The sequence below is a fragment of the Brachycentrus maculatus genome, unplaced genomic scaffold (genome assembly GCF_059751285.1).
Source record: "Brachycentrus maculatus isolate JH-2025_06_01 unplaced genomic scaffold, ASM5975128v1 h1tg000261l, whole genome shotgun sequence".
In the NCBI taxonomy this organism is placed as follows: Eukaryota; Metazoa; Arthropoda; class Insecta; order Trichoptera; family Brachycentridae; genus Brachycentrus; species Brachycentrus maculatus.
Genome location: NW_028281012.1, coordinates 425094 through 444579, shown reverse-complemented (window position 1 = coordinate 444579; position 19486 = coordinate 425094). Strand labels below are relative to the sequence as shown.

At 31.5% G+C, this 19486-nt stretch overlaps 1 protein-coding gene across 2 annotated transcripts in view; it reads left to right on the top strand.

Annotated features, from left to right (window-relative positions):
- Positions 1 to 19486, top strand: part of LOC148305788 (ras-GEF domain-containing family member 1B-like) — a 136778-nt gene that overhangs the window by 61910 nt on the left and 55382 nt on the right. For both annotated transcript variants that reach the window (XM_088266085.1, XM_088266086.1), the window contains exon 3: positions 18766 to 18867. In XM_088266085.1, coding sequence (XP_088122211.1) covers positions 18766 to 18867 — 102 coding nt within the window. The remainder of the gene's footprint in view (positions 1 to 18765; positions 18868 to 19486) is intronic.

Here is a 19486-nt window from a genome sequence, read left to right as displayed (position 1 = left end):
GTGCGCAAAAATTGCAGCATTGCCAATTAGGGTATCGATTTCGAATACAACAAAACAAGAAAAATGAAATGAGTGAAATTATACAATACGATATATAAAGATATTTAATCATCAACAGGTAGAATTAGTAAATGTTATACGTGTGTAAAGTGGTCATTTAAACCAGCCTATGACGGTGTGAGGTCCCAGAAAATAACCAGACTTCCATATACTTCTTCATCTATGTTGAGATGTCAAAAAATAATATAAGTATTTAAATTATCGGATTAATTTTTCTTTCTACAAATGTATAAATAAATGCGTTAAATTTTCACTGTTTTTCCAACTCAGACATTCTGTAGGTGCCAGTAAAATAAGATAGAAACCGTTTGTGCTCTTAGAAAAATCGGTGGTTTCCCGGTTATTGAGTTTAATCTCCACGCTCGATGATTGGATGAGGCTGCACTTGCGCAACTTGCAATCCTGGAATGTTCAAGTTAGAATGTTGAAAAAAAATCATTTATGAAAGTCGGTTCGTAAATCAATATCTGAAATTCTTTTATATTACACCGAAAATTAATTTAACACTTACTTATTGTATAGCTAAAATTCTTGACCTCTTTGAAAGTGCGTTAACATCTCAAGAGTGGAACGATCGACTTGAGCTTGCTTTCACTAATGAAGTACCTATCGTGGTCTTTCACGCTAAAGCGTTGCTTTTTACTCACTGTGAGTTTTCGGAACTCACACTTCAACTACTGTCATTGAGAAAAACGTGGCTACTGTCCGACAACTGATTAAAGATGTCCAGCGAACACATTTAGAGATCAGTAGGCTCAAATCACCATCACGCCAAACTACTCTTTCTCTGAAAACAATCGCCGCTTCTAAATTAATACATACCGCCGATTATACAGACTCCTGACTTAATTAATCATTCATTGTCTCAATCGCACAAGCATATCGTTTTGCAGTTCAATTTGTTAGGTCGAGTTGATATACGGCAACAATTCAATGTTAGTTACCGTCAATCTTTTAAACAGTCGAATAAGAAATTTCGATAGAGCACATGGATATTATCCAAAATTATGACATCTAAATTTTGCAGCGCGTTTAAATTAGCTTTAAGAGGACATGCCGAATGAGAAGATTCGGATAATACGTAAGGTTTTGTTATTTGATAGATTTCGTTTCTGAAATCGATTTGTCTATGACGGAACATCTTGAGAAAGCAACGAATCTAAGACAATCCAAAATGATTTATTGGATGCAATTTTGGACGGGTGTCTTGGAAAAAATATTTTCATAAAATTTGTGAACCAAGCCTAATGATACATGGCGTTTCTACTTGCAAACATAATCGATTTTATTTATATGATACGAATCTAACGGAGTAATTTATGAACGATTTTGGAAATACCAAATTCATAACTAACTAATTAACTAACCATCACGCCACCTCCCCGCAGGGGTAGGCAGAGAGAATAGAGCGCCACACCACTCTGTCCTTGCAAACATTCTTCGCCTCTTCCACGTTCATGCATCTCCTCATACATACCCGCCGATTGTTACGACTCCTAACCTGACCACTTTCAAGTATTTGGCATACCTGATCGTGCCATGTTTTTCTCGGTCTTCCTCTGCTTCTTTTCCCGCTAACATTCGCCTCATAATTTTTTTTTACCGTTCTTTCCTCACTCATTCGTTCTACATGTCCAAACCATCTCAACACACCTTTCTTAATTTTATCGATAATGCTTATCTCAGCTTTGCATTTCTTCCTTATTACACTATTCGTACATCTATCATACATTGTTTTGTCGCACATTCTTCTGAGAGATCGCATTTCGACTGCATTCAGTCTACTTTCATCAGGTACAGTCTACGTTCAAATAAAGCAATTGAACGAGGAAAACCCTGATCATAAATGTATACCGCAAAGTTTAATACATACGAAATGCACTGCCGGTAATTTAAATCACCGACCGTCTCTGGTTGAAACCATTCAGTTATGTTTTGGGACTCGAGTATTCCTGTTAGTATGTGATCCTTTCCGTATTCCATCGTAAATATTTTTGTCTGTTACATAATATGTAATCTGAGTCGTCCTTCCACAAAAGCCGCATTCCCCATTTTACTTATTTTAATATAAAAAAAACTTATCTAAGAGGTAGATTTCCGGAAAATTCATAAAAGTGGAAATATCTCGAAAACTAAGGCATTTTTACTGACACCAGCACTGGCACCAGAAACGACAGTTGTTTGATATGAGGTTTTACTTTTTCTTAAAATTTAATGCTGTAAAAAGAATTGAGCAAGTATCCAATTGAAAAAATCTATGCTACTTTATAGATATGTTAATAGTATAAAATCGATGTGATGTACATTTCACAATCATTACATTAGTAAAGTATTTCCTGAGATATCTACTTTCCAACGGTTAAAAAAAATGTTTCTAGAAAAACGTAATAGAAAAAAGTACCGTGTAAGCGTGATGCTTTAATCCCAACTTTTTTTTATAAACGTGTACTAGTTTATAACATAATCTTTGATCTGCGATTCCTGGTCCATAGTGCATATGTTGCTTATTGTTCCTTCGGCTCGGGTAATATTCCGAACGTTAATTACAAAATATTATTTAGTGTTTGATAAATAAATGTAAGCAATCAAATTAAATTGACTTGTTGAAAATTTCGGGGTGGCGTGACCCTCTTGAACCATACCGGATCAAGTGATTTTGTTACATTTAACTTTTCGTCCCTCTACGGTTTTGAATTGGCCTTTTTACGTCAAAAAGATGAGTTATTGAAGTAATGTCCACAAAATATTTAGGTAACATTTTCCCTCCATTTTATTTTATCCACCTCAATGGAGTTTTCCAATTAATTCGTTCTGTACCGAAGTATTATTTCGATACACACACACGCACTCGGGTTTTCAATCACGAAACTTTTATGGAAAATGTTTTCATATTTTGTCAACATAATATTATGTATTCCAATATATTTTTGTTAAGGTTATATGTAAAATATATATTTTAGTTTGCTCAACTTTAAACCGAGGATCCATCACTTTTAAACAAATGAAAATGGAAGTCTGAGCATCCCAGGAATTACGACTTCGCATTTGGCTGGCTTAAATCACTTTGTCTTTTTTTAAAGTTGCTTCTTTAGTATTTAATATTCCTTTATTTTCTCTTATCCAACCAAGCTTCACAGTTTGATTTCTTGCCTATATTTTTTAATCGATTCTCTTCTTTCCATTATTATTGGATTTTCTGATCTTTCATCGCAAATTGCTTCTAAACTAGATTTACAATCGCTAAGTACCATAACCTGTGAGATGGCTTCTTTACAATATATTTGAATGTCTCTCTTACTGCAATTATTTCAGCTTGAAACACAGAACAGCAGCGATCCAATTTTATTTTTCGGGGTGATAAGACATTATTACTGTAAATAGGCACAAATACCGCATCTGCATAAATCAAAAGGACTGCCATCTGTTTATATTTTAATTTCTCTGTCTGATGACCCAGTCGTCTTACGACGAAATCCAAATAAATTTTATGCAGAAAAACGCTTGTCAAATTACTTATGTGGATTAATTTATGTGGAAAAAACTTATACTTAGTTGTTATTTTGTTATATAACATGTAGTTCCATCATAAAATATCAGTACAAAACTTAAATCATATTTAATTACTTACAACAAACGACATACGCTTACTTGATATTGGCCTTTAAGTCCTTTTTCGTACCTATCAATCTTACAATCATTTTTCGGTAATTATAAATGGGAGAACGTAGCTAAATTTACGATACGATTAAACACTTTATAAAGATGACCCAGATATCTGTAATTATTATTTGAAAATGACTGAATAATGTTTATTTCTCTCATCGATCAATAAAATCTTCGTCGCATTCGGGATGGGTGTAATGAATAAGGAAAACGTTATGCTTATTTACCCAAGCAGGAACATTTTTCCAATGGTATGCCTTTATTATTTATTGCATTCTCGTTACCTACGGATGTCTTCCGCCTCTGGTTTTCTTATAATACCGTGTACTGCAAATCACATTTCGCATTTTGAAGTATGTTTCCGATGGGATTCCGTACCCGGCGGAGTTTTAGCTTCACCCTACCGGCTGTATTAAAAATCTAAGTTGAATACGGAGTTCTACAGAATAACTCAACAAATACGTATTTCTATCGCTATTTAAAAATAATTCTGATTTGACTCACGAATAATTCTTACATGGAATTTCGTCGTGTGATTGTTTGCATTCGACTATTTTTTTCAATACTTTCAATACTATTATTTATTACACTTTTGAAATCTCAACATAGATGAAGAAGAAGCTTTACAATTCTAGGTGCTTAAGTAATAGTTATATGAACGCTTGGCCTTAACCTCAACTATTATTTTCTCAACATTTTGAGTGTGTCCATATACTTGTTCACAAAATCTGGATTATCTCCAATTACAGGAGTTATTTTCATATTCTTTTTTGACATCTCATCAAAGATGAAGAAGAATATGGAAATCTGGGCATTTACGGGGCTGACGACCGTCATCGGCTGGTTTAAGTGGCCACTTTACACACGTGTAACATTCACCAATTCTACCCATTATTGACAACCACACTACTCAAATTCTTGGAAGTTCTATATATATGAACCAATTTAGAAACCTTGTTCTTGAATCACTAGAACTTCACTAGAGACATCTATTGGTGAGATAAATGTTGTAAATAAATTATCTGGAAAAATCATAAGCTAAAAAAATAATAAAAATGAAAATAGTATTTTCTGGCGTTTCTCATGTGTGTGATTATAATCCAGGATTCGGACCTCACATACTAATATAAGAGTTTCTGCTTAATAAAAAAGCTTCTTTACATATCTACTAATGTAGCTTGCATGTCTGTTTGCATTTTATTTTTAAAATATCCACATTCTTTAATTTATACGTAAAATGTTGCCATTTATACGGCGCCACTCTAAAATATAGTATAATGCTACTTTAAAGGGGCTTTGATTGATCCGTGAAATGATAGACATGCCGTTTTCATTTTCGATTCACTTTTCTTTCTAGTTTAATCCTGTTAAATACTGTAAGAGACCTAGCAAAATAACTTTTTTGATAGATCAAATGATAAGATAGTGTTGACCTTCTTCTTGTGAATCCGTGTTATTCAGAACATGCGGTTTTGTGAATGTTAAATTTTATTTTATCCAGAACTAATTTTTCAAATAATGCATTGCGGATAGTATACAGATCGGTCTATAGTTTCTAAAACTAACTAACTATCTAACCATCTCCGCAGGGGTAGGCAGAGAGAATAGAACGCCACACCACTCTGTCTTTGCAAACATTCTTCGCCTCTTCCACGTTCATGCATCTCCTCATACATACCCGCCGATTATTACGACTCCCAACCTGACCACTTTCAAGTATTTGGCATACCTTATCGTGTCATGTTTTTCTCGGTCTTCCTATGCTCCTTTTTCCAATCACATTCGCCTCGTTTTACCGTTCTTTCCTCACTCATTCGTTCTACATGTCCAAACCATCTCAACACACCTTACTTAATTTTATCGATAATGCTTATCTCAGCTTTGCATTCCTTCCTTATTTCAGTTTTGTCTCCTTAGTTTTGTCTCCTTTTTTGAATATTGGAGTAATATAGCTTAGTTTCCACATATTGAGAAACTAACCGGTTGCTAGAGAATGATTAAAAATTAAGTACAGAGGATAAGCCAGAACGTAGTTTTTTTTTAAGATGGGGGAATATTATCAGGACCTCCTTTTTCGTTTGAAGAGTCAAGTGTTTTAAAATGAGATTTTATATCATTTAATTATATATGTTTGTGATCTAAGCTCAAATCTGTAAATGACTGAGAGCGAATACGCTGCCATCGATTTTAGCGGTATCATCATCATAAACACATCTGAATAAGTCTGCAAATAGGTCAACTATGCCTTTTGTATTATGGACTTGAGAATTATCCGAATACATTTCATTAGGGATTCCACTCTCTCCTTTCCGCAGTGAGGTAGCATAACTCCATTTTGTGTTTCGATAATATAGGTTCTCTAACATGATTTTGATAATGCTTGACACATTTTCCTGATCTCTGAAAATTCGTTATATAAATTTTAAGTCCCATGCTGCTTGAATCTTTTGTGCGTTATATTTTTAACTTTAATGAAATCAACATTTTGAGTGTGTCCAAATACTTGTTCACAAAATCTGGATTATCTCCAATTACAGGAGTTATTTTCATATTATTTTTTGACATCTCATCAAAGATGAAGAAGAATATGGAAGTCTGGGCATTTACGGGGCTGACGACCGTCATAGGCTGGTTTGAGTGATCACTTTACACACGTGTAACATTCACCAATTCTACCCATTATTGACAACCACACTACTCAAATTCTTGGAAGTTCTAAATATATGAACCAATTTAGAAACCTTGTTCTTGAATCACTAGAACTTCACTAGATACATCTATTGGTGAGATGTAAAGATGTAATTCTTTACATCTCACCAATAGATGTCTCTAGTGAAGTTCTAGTGATTCAAGAACAAGGTTTCTAAATTGGTTCATATATATATATATATATATATATATATATATATATATATATATATATATATATATATATATATATATATATATATATATATATATATATATATATATATATATATATATATAGAACTTCCAAGAATTTGAGTAGTGTGGTTGTCAATAATGGGTAAAATTGGTGAATGGTACACGTGTGTAAAGTGATCACTTAAACCAGCCTATGACGGTCGTCAGCCCCGTAAATGCCCAGACTTCCATATTCTTCTTCATCTTTGATGAGATGTCAAAAAATAATATATAATCAAATCAATATATTTTTTTAAAAACCATGTGGGATATTTTGACTCTTTGGATTGTATGATTGGTACATATTTATGTATGATGTTATTGGCTATCTGATGGAATTTGTGTATTTTATCATTTATTTCTCCGTTTTTTAAACATGGTTAAATATTATGTTAAATATTAGATATTAAAGTGGGAAAATACGTTTAGTTGTTAATACAAAATAAAGAAAAAACCTTAGAAAAACTTACTTATATAATACAATATATATATATATATATATATATATATATATATATATATATATATATATATATATATATATATATATATATATATATATATATATATATATATATATATATATATATATATATATATATATATATATATATATATATATATATATATATATATATATATATATATATATTACAATCTTTTAATAATAATATCATAAGGACGTTGACAAAAAGTTGACTGGAGAGATGTAACTGGAATGGAGTATAATAAATGAATTAAAATTAATTCTAGGGCGAAAATAATCATCGAAAGTAAAAAATGTTCTTTCGACAACACTGTACTAAGAAAACATGAAATTTCAAAAAAAATATTTAAAAATAATTTATTTAAGAAATATGCAAAACGAAAGAACCAGATTGTGTGATGGCTGAAATAACACAAAAATGTAAAAACTGAAAGAAATCACGTAATGTAAATTCAAAATGTACATACGAACAATTACAGAAACAATTCCAACGAATTAAAATAAATAAACACTTAAACGCAGTTATAAAAAATCAAAAAGGACATCCGTAGAAAATATAAGCAATAATTAAATCGTTAATAATAAAAAAATCAAGAATAAATTCGCAATTATAATTTACAATTTACTCCTGAAAGGTTTTCATCTGACCAATGAATTTAACAAATATTCCATACAAGTTCTAAAAGAAATTAATAAAATAAATTTTGTCGAAAAAGGCAAAGAAATCAAAACAAAAAAAAAATACAAATATCATTCCGATATCGATTTTTTTAAATTGTGTAATTAAAGGATCTAGATCTCGAATCTAGACCGATCAATATTCTCACAAAATATGAACAGTTAATTGAATGATTCCCCTATGTACACACACACCCCCTCACACACCATATATGTATTAGTGCTATTTGAAGAATATTTAATGCGTAAATAATAGAGACTTATAAAAGAGGACACTCCGGAGAGGTATACGGTCTATATTGTATTCTTGGGTATCCTTGTGAAGTACTTACATGAAGGGTTCGTCATTCCAGCATTTTCAGAATTGAACAGAATTTTATGATTTATCGATAAAGCAAATATGACAGTGAGGAATGCTTAGTGTTCTCTTACGCGAAGACAATTTTCAAATAGCAAAATTCTGTACAAGATACTTGGGACAGGAATTTTGATAAATATTCGCAGAGATTCGAAATTGCTTCGTTGTATTAGGAAAAAAACATTTTATTAAGCTTGAGATCACAATTTAATTATTTGATATTAAATTTTGAAGTATCTGTAAATGAAATATTAAGGTATGTACTAAAAAGTAAGTACCCAAATAATGAGATCGTATTCTTAGTGGATTGTGTTATACAATACAGTGAGCGATAGACACGATATAAATATCTGAAAAGGAGTAGCCTGGACTGTCATTCAATAAGGTCAACGAGTATGTATGCAGTTATGGGGGAAGGTATCCATGGTTTACAATAAACAATTAATTTGATTTGCCTGCAATAAAACTTGTTAAATAAGTGGTGTAGATATATTTTCTTTATTTATACCAACTTTGACTTTTGGGAACCGTTGTTGATGTGCTATTGTAAGAACATTACCGATTTTATTTATGAATATTTGTTGTGTTTTTAAGTTTAAAATAACAACTATGTAATTTTTTCCACATTAATTTTATTTGCCCAGCGACCGGGTTTCGTCGTTATCGACATCACCAGCCTAATGATGTCGGTTACGCCGAAACCCGGTTGCTGGTCAAATAAAATTCATTCGGAAAAAAATTACATAGCTGTTATTTTATTATATAAAATGCAGTTCCACCTAGAAATGTCCGTACAAAACTCTATTTAAACTATGTATCTCACGCGTTATTTTTCCTTTTGAATCAACTGCCAGGTAATTTGAAGGTATCAGTGGTTAGTTTATTCTAAAAGCGTATGCAATCCCCCATGAATGACTTGCTGGGTTTGTGGAGACGGTAGGTAACCTTGACCTTGTATTCGGCAAACAAAAATCCGGCAACTTAAACTATCTAATATGAACAACTGGTTAACTATTCCAAAGTCGTTATAAATAAAAGTCTAGATGTGAAATTAAAGTAATCTGCAGTATGTAATTCACCAGTTATCGTTCTATTGGAATCGACGTCCTGAAGCGGGATTTAAACACAAAATATGAAAAACCCCCTGGCAAAAAAGAGAAATTTAATTATTAGCTGAATATTTTATAAAACATTTTCCCCGTAGATTTTATAATAAAAATTCATTGTATATATTTTCCAAATAAGATGAAATCAATTGTTTTTGTAACATTTTTTTATTGTAATTAATTACCATGTACATATTTATAATATACTGAAATTTGAGAAAAACATTAAATAACAAGTCATTAATATAAGGCGATTATTTCTTTCACGTGAATTTTTTTGGGCTTTGTAATGTATCTCATGATTTTATGAAATATATTATTTATTTTATTTCATATTCATAATATTATTTTGTAATCCGATGTAGCATTACGTAGCTATATAATCCTGTTACACGTGCCTTTGAAAGATTTCACTTGAATGCAGATATTTTTAGGGGAATATGTTTTCTGAATAGAATTCCCACATAATTATTTCTTATTACTCCACCCCTAATACTCCTTATAATGTTTGGTATTATATTATATAATATTGTCGGGTAATTTTTTTGACATGTATTCAATTTATGACATGAAAAAGTAAGTGGTTTAAGATCATATTTTCTGAAATTGACGTAAAGTACTGAAATGTACGCGTTGACGAATGCTTTATTTAATTTTTAAAATGTTAATAAAAGAAAAGAAATGTGGTTTATACTCATATTATTTTTTTAACATCTCATCAAGGATGAAGAAGAATATGGAAGTCTGGGCATTTACGGGGCTGACGACCGTCATAGGCTGGTTTAAGTGATCACTTTACACGTGTAACATTCACCAATTCTACCCGTTATTGACAACCACACTACTCAAATTCTTGGAAGTTCTATATATATGAACCAATTTAGAAACCTTGTCAATAATGGGTAGAATTGGTGAATGTTACACGTGTGTAAAGTGATCACTTAAACCAGCCTATGACGGTCGTCAGACCCGTAAATGCCCAGACTTCCATATTCTTCTTCATCTTTGATGAGATGTTAAAAAGTAATATGAAAATAACTCCTGTAATTGGAGATAATCCAGATTTTGTGAACAAGTATTTGGACACACTCAAAATGTTACTCGGTACAGGTACATATTTTACAGAGAAGAATCGCCAAACTAACGTATTACTATACTGTAAATTTTGGCTAAACTGTAATCTAATGAGCTAAACTGGCAGTACACAACGGAGTTCTGGTTTCAACCCTAATGTATGGAAGTGAAGCATGGAGTTGGCAAAAGAAGTAAGAAGAATGAAGTAGACTGAATGCAGTCGGAATGCGATCTCTTGTAGGTACGATGTATGATAGATGTTCGCATAGTGAATAAGGAAGTAAGATAGCATATATATATAGATATATATATATATATATATATATATATATATATATATATATATATATATATATATATATATATATATATATATATATATATATATATATATATATATATATATATATATATATATATATATATATATATATATATATATATATATATATATATATATATATATATATATATATATATATATATATATATATATATATATATATATATATATATATATTTATATATATATATATATATATATATATATATATATATATATATATATATATATATATATATATATATATATATATATATATATATATATATAATAATCAATACATCTTTAAGTAATTGGCAAAATTCTTTATCGTGGTACATAATGGAAGATGGGCAATTTATCAGTATAATGTTAAGCTTTGTCACACGTCTAAGTATGAGGTGTTAGTATTACAAAATAATGATTTACAATATGTAGAGCCGTCGGCGTCAATAGCTGGCGGCGCCGCCTCCGCGTACCGGCGCACCGCCGCCGCCGCCGTGACGCCCCGCACCCAAGCCGGGCAGCTCTGTAGGGAAGACGTTCAAGCGCGCAAAACCGAGTAGTCGGCGCCGCCAGTCGCTGCGTTGCATCAACCCGTCTTACGTTTACTCTGAACAAAATTGCCTTCGCACCTGCTTTCGTAACCCTACACGTTATTAGACCTGTTTCTTTAGAAACATCTCGTTATTTTTTTAATATTCTTAGTCGCCAAAGTAATTTTGTTCCTACCTGTTGATACTAACATACATACTACAATAAAATCAAGACAAGAATAATTTGATTTTCGAATTCTCTGACATCGCCATTTAGCGTATTTTTGCCGAATTTTAATAACCACTACTTTTATTTTGTGTATTTTTCACCCTTCAACCCTCCGCATATCAGTTTTAAAAAATATGTACACAAATGTACCAATTGAATGTATGTAATAAAATAAAAATAAAGTTGCCTCCTCCTACGGGGAGGTGACACAGTTTGTCAAACAATGACGCGCTTTTATTTTGCTCCTGATAAAACGAGAACGAACATAGAAATAATTTTTAAATACAGAAAGAGGTAGTACTCACTGAACAGATTGATTTTTGTTGAATAAATAAGTCCGACAAATCATAAACGTGACAAATCATGCGTGTGTCTCATACTTTTGAAGCGTCAAAGGCATTCAAATTCAGCAGAGTTTTTTTAAAAATTTTAAACAATCTTAAAATTAAGAACGCAATTCTCTCCAAAAAAGAGACTGAGCTGTTTTGCTTGGAGAGGGACTTACACTTGTTTTACAATTTACAATTTATTTTTTATATAAATTATTATTATTATTATTTCTTTCATTTAATTTATTCCTTAGTATTTTGTCTTCAATTTTTTTACGTCTTTAGGAAGGTTGTTGAAGTACTTAGTTACCAAATGTTTGAAGTTCTGTTGGAATTGTTTGGTATTACATTTTGGAATTGAGAAGTTATAATTCTCAATAATTCAATAAAGATTAGATTTGATAAAGAAATGGTGGACATAACGAAATCGGAAATCGCGTACATAAGAGATACTATAAACGCTTTGCCACATCTCGTATTTTTTTGTACAATAAAGTCATGGTTTTTGACCCCTGCCTTGATGATTATCGGTAACGAGGAAACCCTGTCACTGGTCAAATAAAATAAAAGTGGTAAAACTAAATAGTTGTTGTTTTATTGTCTCATATGATTTTGGCCGCCTAATTAGCACAAATACCCCTTATTGCACCTCGCCGCTGTATCGCAGGGGTATCAGGAGATGATAGAACGCCTCATCGGTTTGTCTTTGCAAACATTCTTCGCTTCTTCCACATTCGTGCATCTCATCATACATACCTGACGATAATACCGACTCTTCACCTGTCTACTTTCAAGAAGTTGCAATAATTGATCGTGCCTAGTTTTCTCGATCTTCTTCCACTTCGAATAACAACTACCTTCACTTCAAACATTTGTGGTACCGTTCTTTTATCACTCATCCACTCCGTATATCCAAACAGATTCCATCTCACTTTTATTTATTTGTATTTTTATCGATAATGCTTTTCTTTTTCTTCGCATTGTTTCCTTATTCCACCATTCGAACATCTACCAAATATCGTTTTATCGCACATTCGTTTGTGAATCACTAAATTAATATTGGTATTCGTATAAAAATTATACAAACATTGAAATTGAAAATCTCTAACTTATATTTTTTTATATTGTGTCTATTTCAATATTTATTTTATGTTTTGGATTATATTTATGTAATACAATAGCTTTTTGTTTTTCTCGAACATACGTTGGAGAAAAAAACTAGTTTCCCGATTACAGATTGGGAACATATTTTTACAGCATCCACATTAAGCTTTTAGTTAAGTCTAAAAAAAAACTGTTTTATATTAATCGAAATGTCTACTATGTTCAATAAGAATTATCTTTATTAAGCTTTTAGACGTTCTTCAAGTCGTATGTAAGTGTGACTTGAGTATTAAATAAAAGTTACGCTCTAAGGGGAAACGATGGCTTTGTTTGAAAATCTTTTCAATTTTGATGCATTGACTTTGAATATCGGTTTTATAAACCAACGTTTTTCTTTAGTTAGACCATAGTTTAAATAACTGTCGCTTCAATGAGTGATAAAATTAGTTTTCACTTTTATTAACTTATTCCTAAAGATTATTAAAATTAATATTTAATGTTACATATGGTCATTTGTCAAAAACAATACATGTTTTTGTAGTAAAACTGCCTATGTCAAATAGTATTTTTCATATATTTTTTTTAGTATAGTATTTTAATTACAATTTGTACCCGATGCGAATGTGTCACGGGTGCGCACTAGTTTTCGTTTTCAATTCGTCTGTTAGAGAGATTAACAACATAAAACGTTGTACGACAAAGAGATACCCGTCAAGTGAATGTATAAAGAAGACAGCACGATGATAAGTACGTCATATACTGGAAAAATATCCGGTAATTAAGGATGTGCGGAAGCAAGCCCGTGCGCTTGTTTCTTCCGACTATATAATCGCGACCCTGCCCAAAGGTCCATCTGTCGAGGTGGTAAGCTTCTTTTCGACTAATCCATAACAGCACGAACACAGTTTGACGCAGTATGAGATTGTCTTGATTCAAAGGTCCCTTAATTTTTCATCAAGGTTAAAGTACCTCCTTGACAGGTCACATCCAAAAGCGACATTCATGGAAACTGACAGTCTACTTGATCGCTCCGTAGGCATTGAAATCTACATTTTCCCACCTCCTTATACGAGTATTTTTAAAGCGCCTGCCTGTTTGTTTATTATGTTTATGATTGTATTTTGACTTCTCTGTGTTTGACGCGATTCTTTAAAGAAATAAAGTACTTGTAATTTTAAATTGGTTCGAATATTATACAATACAATAAGGCTACAAAATTTTGTAAAAAGCCAACTGAAAGCATATGAATATATATAAATCAATTTTGTTTTTTTTTTCTGAAGGATTTCTTAAGTCTTCATTTCTACGAAACTTGGCACAGCTTTATCGGCTTTGTACTAAAGCCCTGCCTGATTGGCATTCTAAAGGTAGTATTATATCGCAGGAAATTCTTTATTGTTTGTTTTGTTTAGACGGAAACGATTGTATAAATGTATAAATATATAAATATAAATATAAATAAAATATATATTTATACATATATATCGGTCAGGCAGAACGGGGGCGGCTGCAGGAGTTTGAGATGTGGTGCTACAGACGGGTGTTGGAGATTCATTGGTCGGAAGGTGTCGGAAACAGCGAGCAGGGCTCTAGGGAGTCTAGATACTCACTGAGTTAAGTAACACAACAGCGGGATAAATGGATCGGCTATAATATGATACACCCAGACCTGCTTCTTGCGGAAGGCATGTGCGAAGGTACAAGCTATAGATACGCAGATACGCTACGTTGAAGAGACGAGCGGAGGATAGAGCCGGGTGGAGGCTGACCATTAAAGAAGCAAAAAAATCGTCACACAGATTCTAACCCACGTAGGAGACATTATTTTTAGTTTGTTTAAATCCTTGTTTACAAATCTGGATTCGTTCACTTTGTTAGGAGTTATTTTTTTATTGATATCTCAACATAGAAGAAGAATATGGAAGTCTGGGTGTTTACAGGGCTTACTACCTGTCTTTGGCTGGTTTAACAGACGTATAAAATGGTAACATTTGCCATTCTGCACATAATTGATAACCACATTAATATAAATGGAGTCAACTCAACGTTTTAACTACGACAAATTACGAAACACACATTAAAATTTCCTTCGCTTCTATCTGCACCGAATTGGTGCACAGGACACCACATCGGGTTGACGCAGTATATATAGCGCAAGTTACACGAAGAAAAGGTCCTACACTCCCGATCTGAGAGGATTCGTATATATTTAAAAGGATACATATGATATAAAAAACGGAGTTATGGGTGAAAAGCTTTATCGCTATAAGGGGAAGAAAATGGAGAAAGAAGAGAAGAAAAGGAAAATAAAGATGTAAAAATGAAAAAGATTTCTTAAAATTTACATATTGTCTTTTTGAAATGAACGATTCGTATTAAAATATTTTTATACCGATATAAAATAATACAAAGCTTCTTTTCATTTGCGTTATTAAAAAAGTTATTGGAAATTATTCGGAAGCCAATTTAGTGCTTTATGATTACGTATTTTTTATGTAACTTATTTACAAAAAAATTATATCCATACTTGTGTTTGTTGTGCTTCATGTTCCAGACGTCCTTGAGAACGAATTATTTTACGTTTTGATAAATAAGACCATCTCTTTTATTACTTTTATTTATTATTTAAAAGCCTCCTCGTTTACGATTGATTTATGCTCCAAGAAACAAAATAATATGGGATCATCTTGTCAGTATGTCTCATGGAACATTTGATGGAAATCATATCGGACATTGTTTTATGTCGTTCACGGTGGATTCACATTACGGGCTTTGTACATGTTTTCTGGAGGACATGGTCAACCATTCGTGTTTTGTTACTAGCCATGTGATTTAGGGTGAAACTAGCGAGTGAAAAAGATTTTGTCGTCAGACAGTGGACAAAAATCGCGGTTCGGATTTTCACGGGCCTTGTCCCTTGAGTTTCCCTGAACCTAGATTATTTATCGTACTCTTTTAATGATCTTGCTCACCAGCCCGGCGTCAGATTGATGGCGAAGATCTGAAGAGTACTGAAAATCATAAAATTTGATTGCAATAAATAATGAAAGGAAATTCCAAATGTCACGCAAAAAGGTTTAAGTCAAGTCCCAAATTGAAATTGGCATCAATTTTTGTAAATGGTCTTATCTGCCAATTGTTTCGCCGTACATGACAACACTAAAGAAGATCAACCGAGAATTTCTCAATATGACGACAGATATGCCAAAAAATATCTAATAGTTTTAATGATGAATGTAACGTACATGTTCTCAAAATCATTATTTACTTAAAACTTCGTACATTGAGTCTTAAGCCTCAAACCGACTTTTGATAAGCGGTAAACTTAAAAAAATATTCACTGACATTCTTGATACTATGGTTGGATTGATTTGTAAACTAATAACGTCACAAATGTAGCCGAATACATTTTGCTGAAACATGTATCGTAATTCACTCAAAACCCATCGTTGAATGGCATTAAGGCTAAATTTCCACGAGTTACGTAATAAATTAATGTATTTTTGCTTTTTAAATTAATATAATATATTAGGTGTATGCATGCATAGGTGTATGCATGAAACCTATCTTACTTTATAAAAATAAAATAGACCTTAAAAACTCCTACTTTATTTTATCGCTACAAAATGAACGACCAAAATCTGATGCGAGCGTCGAATGTTAGGGATCTGGGCTTTAGGTATGTGAGCACCCTGACAGTTCACGATCACATAGAGGCGGTCAGTGGTAATCCATTGAAAATGTTAGGGTTTGTTCTGCGTACTGCCAGGGTTTTCCAAAATACCCGCGTGCTGAGAACTCTTCATAACTCTTTGGTGCGAAGTAGACTCGATGATTTGAGGGCCATATTAGCTTAAGTACTCTCTTATGGTAGATAGAGTCCAAGCCCCTAGTTCATGTCCCAGCATAGTTCTAGTGTAAAAAAGAAAATATTTTAACTTAATAATTTTATTTCTAGAATGTTTCGTGTAGACGTACCTTTGCTTTCAAATGTCATGTCGCCCCCTGAAGAAGGGTGGACTACTGGGGTGGGAAATGTACGTCAGCGGTGGCGAGCGGTTTCGTAATAATGATCAAAGTATTATGATCACTTTACTCACGTGTAACATTCACCAATCCTACCCATGATTGGCAACCACACTACTTAAATTATTGGAACTTCTAGATATATATATATCAAACTCCAAACACAGTATGCGAGATTAGAGACATCTATGGTGGGACGAGGAAAGCTTTTACTAAGCAGAAACTGTCGATTGTGTGTGAGGACCGAATCCTGATCGATTATATTCACATACTTGAGGGTACGCTAGAAAACATGATTAATTTTTTTATTTAAGCTTATAAATTGGCCAGTTAATTTATTTACAACATTTCAAATGTGTCCAAATACTTGTTCACAAATCTGGAACATATATATATATATATATATATATATATATATATATATATATATATATATATATATATATATATATATACATATGTTTATATATGTATATATATATATATATATATATATATATATATATATATATATATATATATACATATATATATATATATATTATATATATGTATGTATGTATGTATATATATATATATATATATATATATATATATATTATATATATATATATATATATATATATATATATATATATATATATATATATATATATATATATATATATATATATATATATATATATATATATATATATATATATATATATATATATATATATATATATATATATATATATGTATATATGTATATATATATGTATATCTATGTATATACATATATATATATATATATATATATATATATATATATATATATATATATATATATATATATATATATATATATATATATATATATATATATATATATATATATATATATATATATATATATATATATATATATATATATATATATATATATATATATATATATATATATATATATATATATATATATATATATATATATATATATATATATATATTTATAAAAGGGCTCAGAAAAAGATCATTGCACTGGATTTGTGTAATACTAAACCGCTGGAATACGAGCACCGTACTGTGTTTACTCTCCATATTCGTGCAGCTACGGTAAAATTCCTAGTATATCAGTGCTAATATGGATAGATGGTGTTGGGAAGAGAACAAAAATCAATGCTGGCTAACATAAATATAAAATTTATTTATAAATGAACAGAAAATATAGTTATATATTTATTTTTGTAAATTTAGAAGTCGAAAATATTTTTAAGGTTGGCGTTTTTGACTGGAATGGACGGGTCGTTATTGCATTATATTCTTTATGTGAATGAGATTAGTGAAATTAAAATTAGACGCAGATCACCGAAATCCGTCAGGTTATGTAGTCATCGTACGGAATGAAATATATACATATATCTTAGTCGGATTAAACCTAACGACTTATGATAAAACACAAACACATGTATGTATCTCTTCATTTGATTATTTTTTTAAAGCTACCGAAATTCGTAGTTATATTGTATTTTTCGTTATTTTTCTAAATATTAACTAAAGTAAATTCAGAATAGAATGTAGTCTTGAAAAAAGTGACATTTTTAAATTTGACATGCAAAATACGGCTGAATACGGTGTTGTTTTACAATGTATGTACCTTCCTAGTATTTTTCATAATGCGATCACTCGATCTGATGTCGGATTTCAGAAAACTCTGACAGTGTTAGTCATATTTTTGCTGATGTGCTAGCGTAATTTGACACTAACTGCGACTGTACCATATTAAATATTTTACAGAGGAAAATATGTCGTGAGAAAGCCAGTCGCCAGTTTGCGGTTGTTCGTTCGACATGTTTAGGTTTTTCAAGTGTTTCGGTGCTCCACAGGGCGGATCGTCTCCCCCCGGACTGGGCAACGCTGGAAGGCGTATCGCCATGAACGGGGCTGCGAGTATTCCCGTTCCTCCCATGCAGTTGCCAGACCCGCAGGTAAGCGATTTTATTAATTATGACGCTGTTACGATTCATTTTTCAAAAAAAATACTGATAACAATCTTTTATTTATTGTTTCGGCATTAACCTTGTTGTAAGACATGTTACAATGATTAAAGAAAACACTTGTTTTATACCACTTGAGTTTTATTAAAGACTACATGTTTCAGAAGCTAAACTTCCATCATTCAGGTCTGTATAATAACTAAAATATAAATGATAAAATTGTTCTATAAATAAGGAGAGGGGAAAGTTAGGGGGAGGGGGTTAGTCAAGGGGCTGAGTTTGAAAACAAAGGAAAAATGGAAAGCAAAGGTGAAGAATTTTGAAACAATATATTATTTAATAAATAATATATTTTTATTAATAAATAATATATTTTTGTTTAATAAACATTGATAACAATCTTAGCACATTAGTGGACGAGACCAGACTACTACTGGGGTGGGAATGAAGTATTACCGCACTTATTTGCAGAAATTGCACGAGTTCCTTATTGTCTTATCATTTTAGTATTACGCTGAATTGTGTATGTCAGATTGTTGCTGATGTTGAACTTATTGATTGTTTGGAGTGTTTGGAGAACCATGTACGATCTCTTTCACCCTTTTACAAC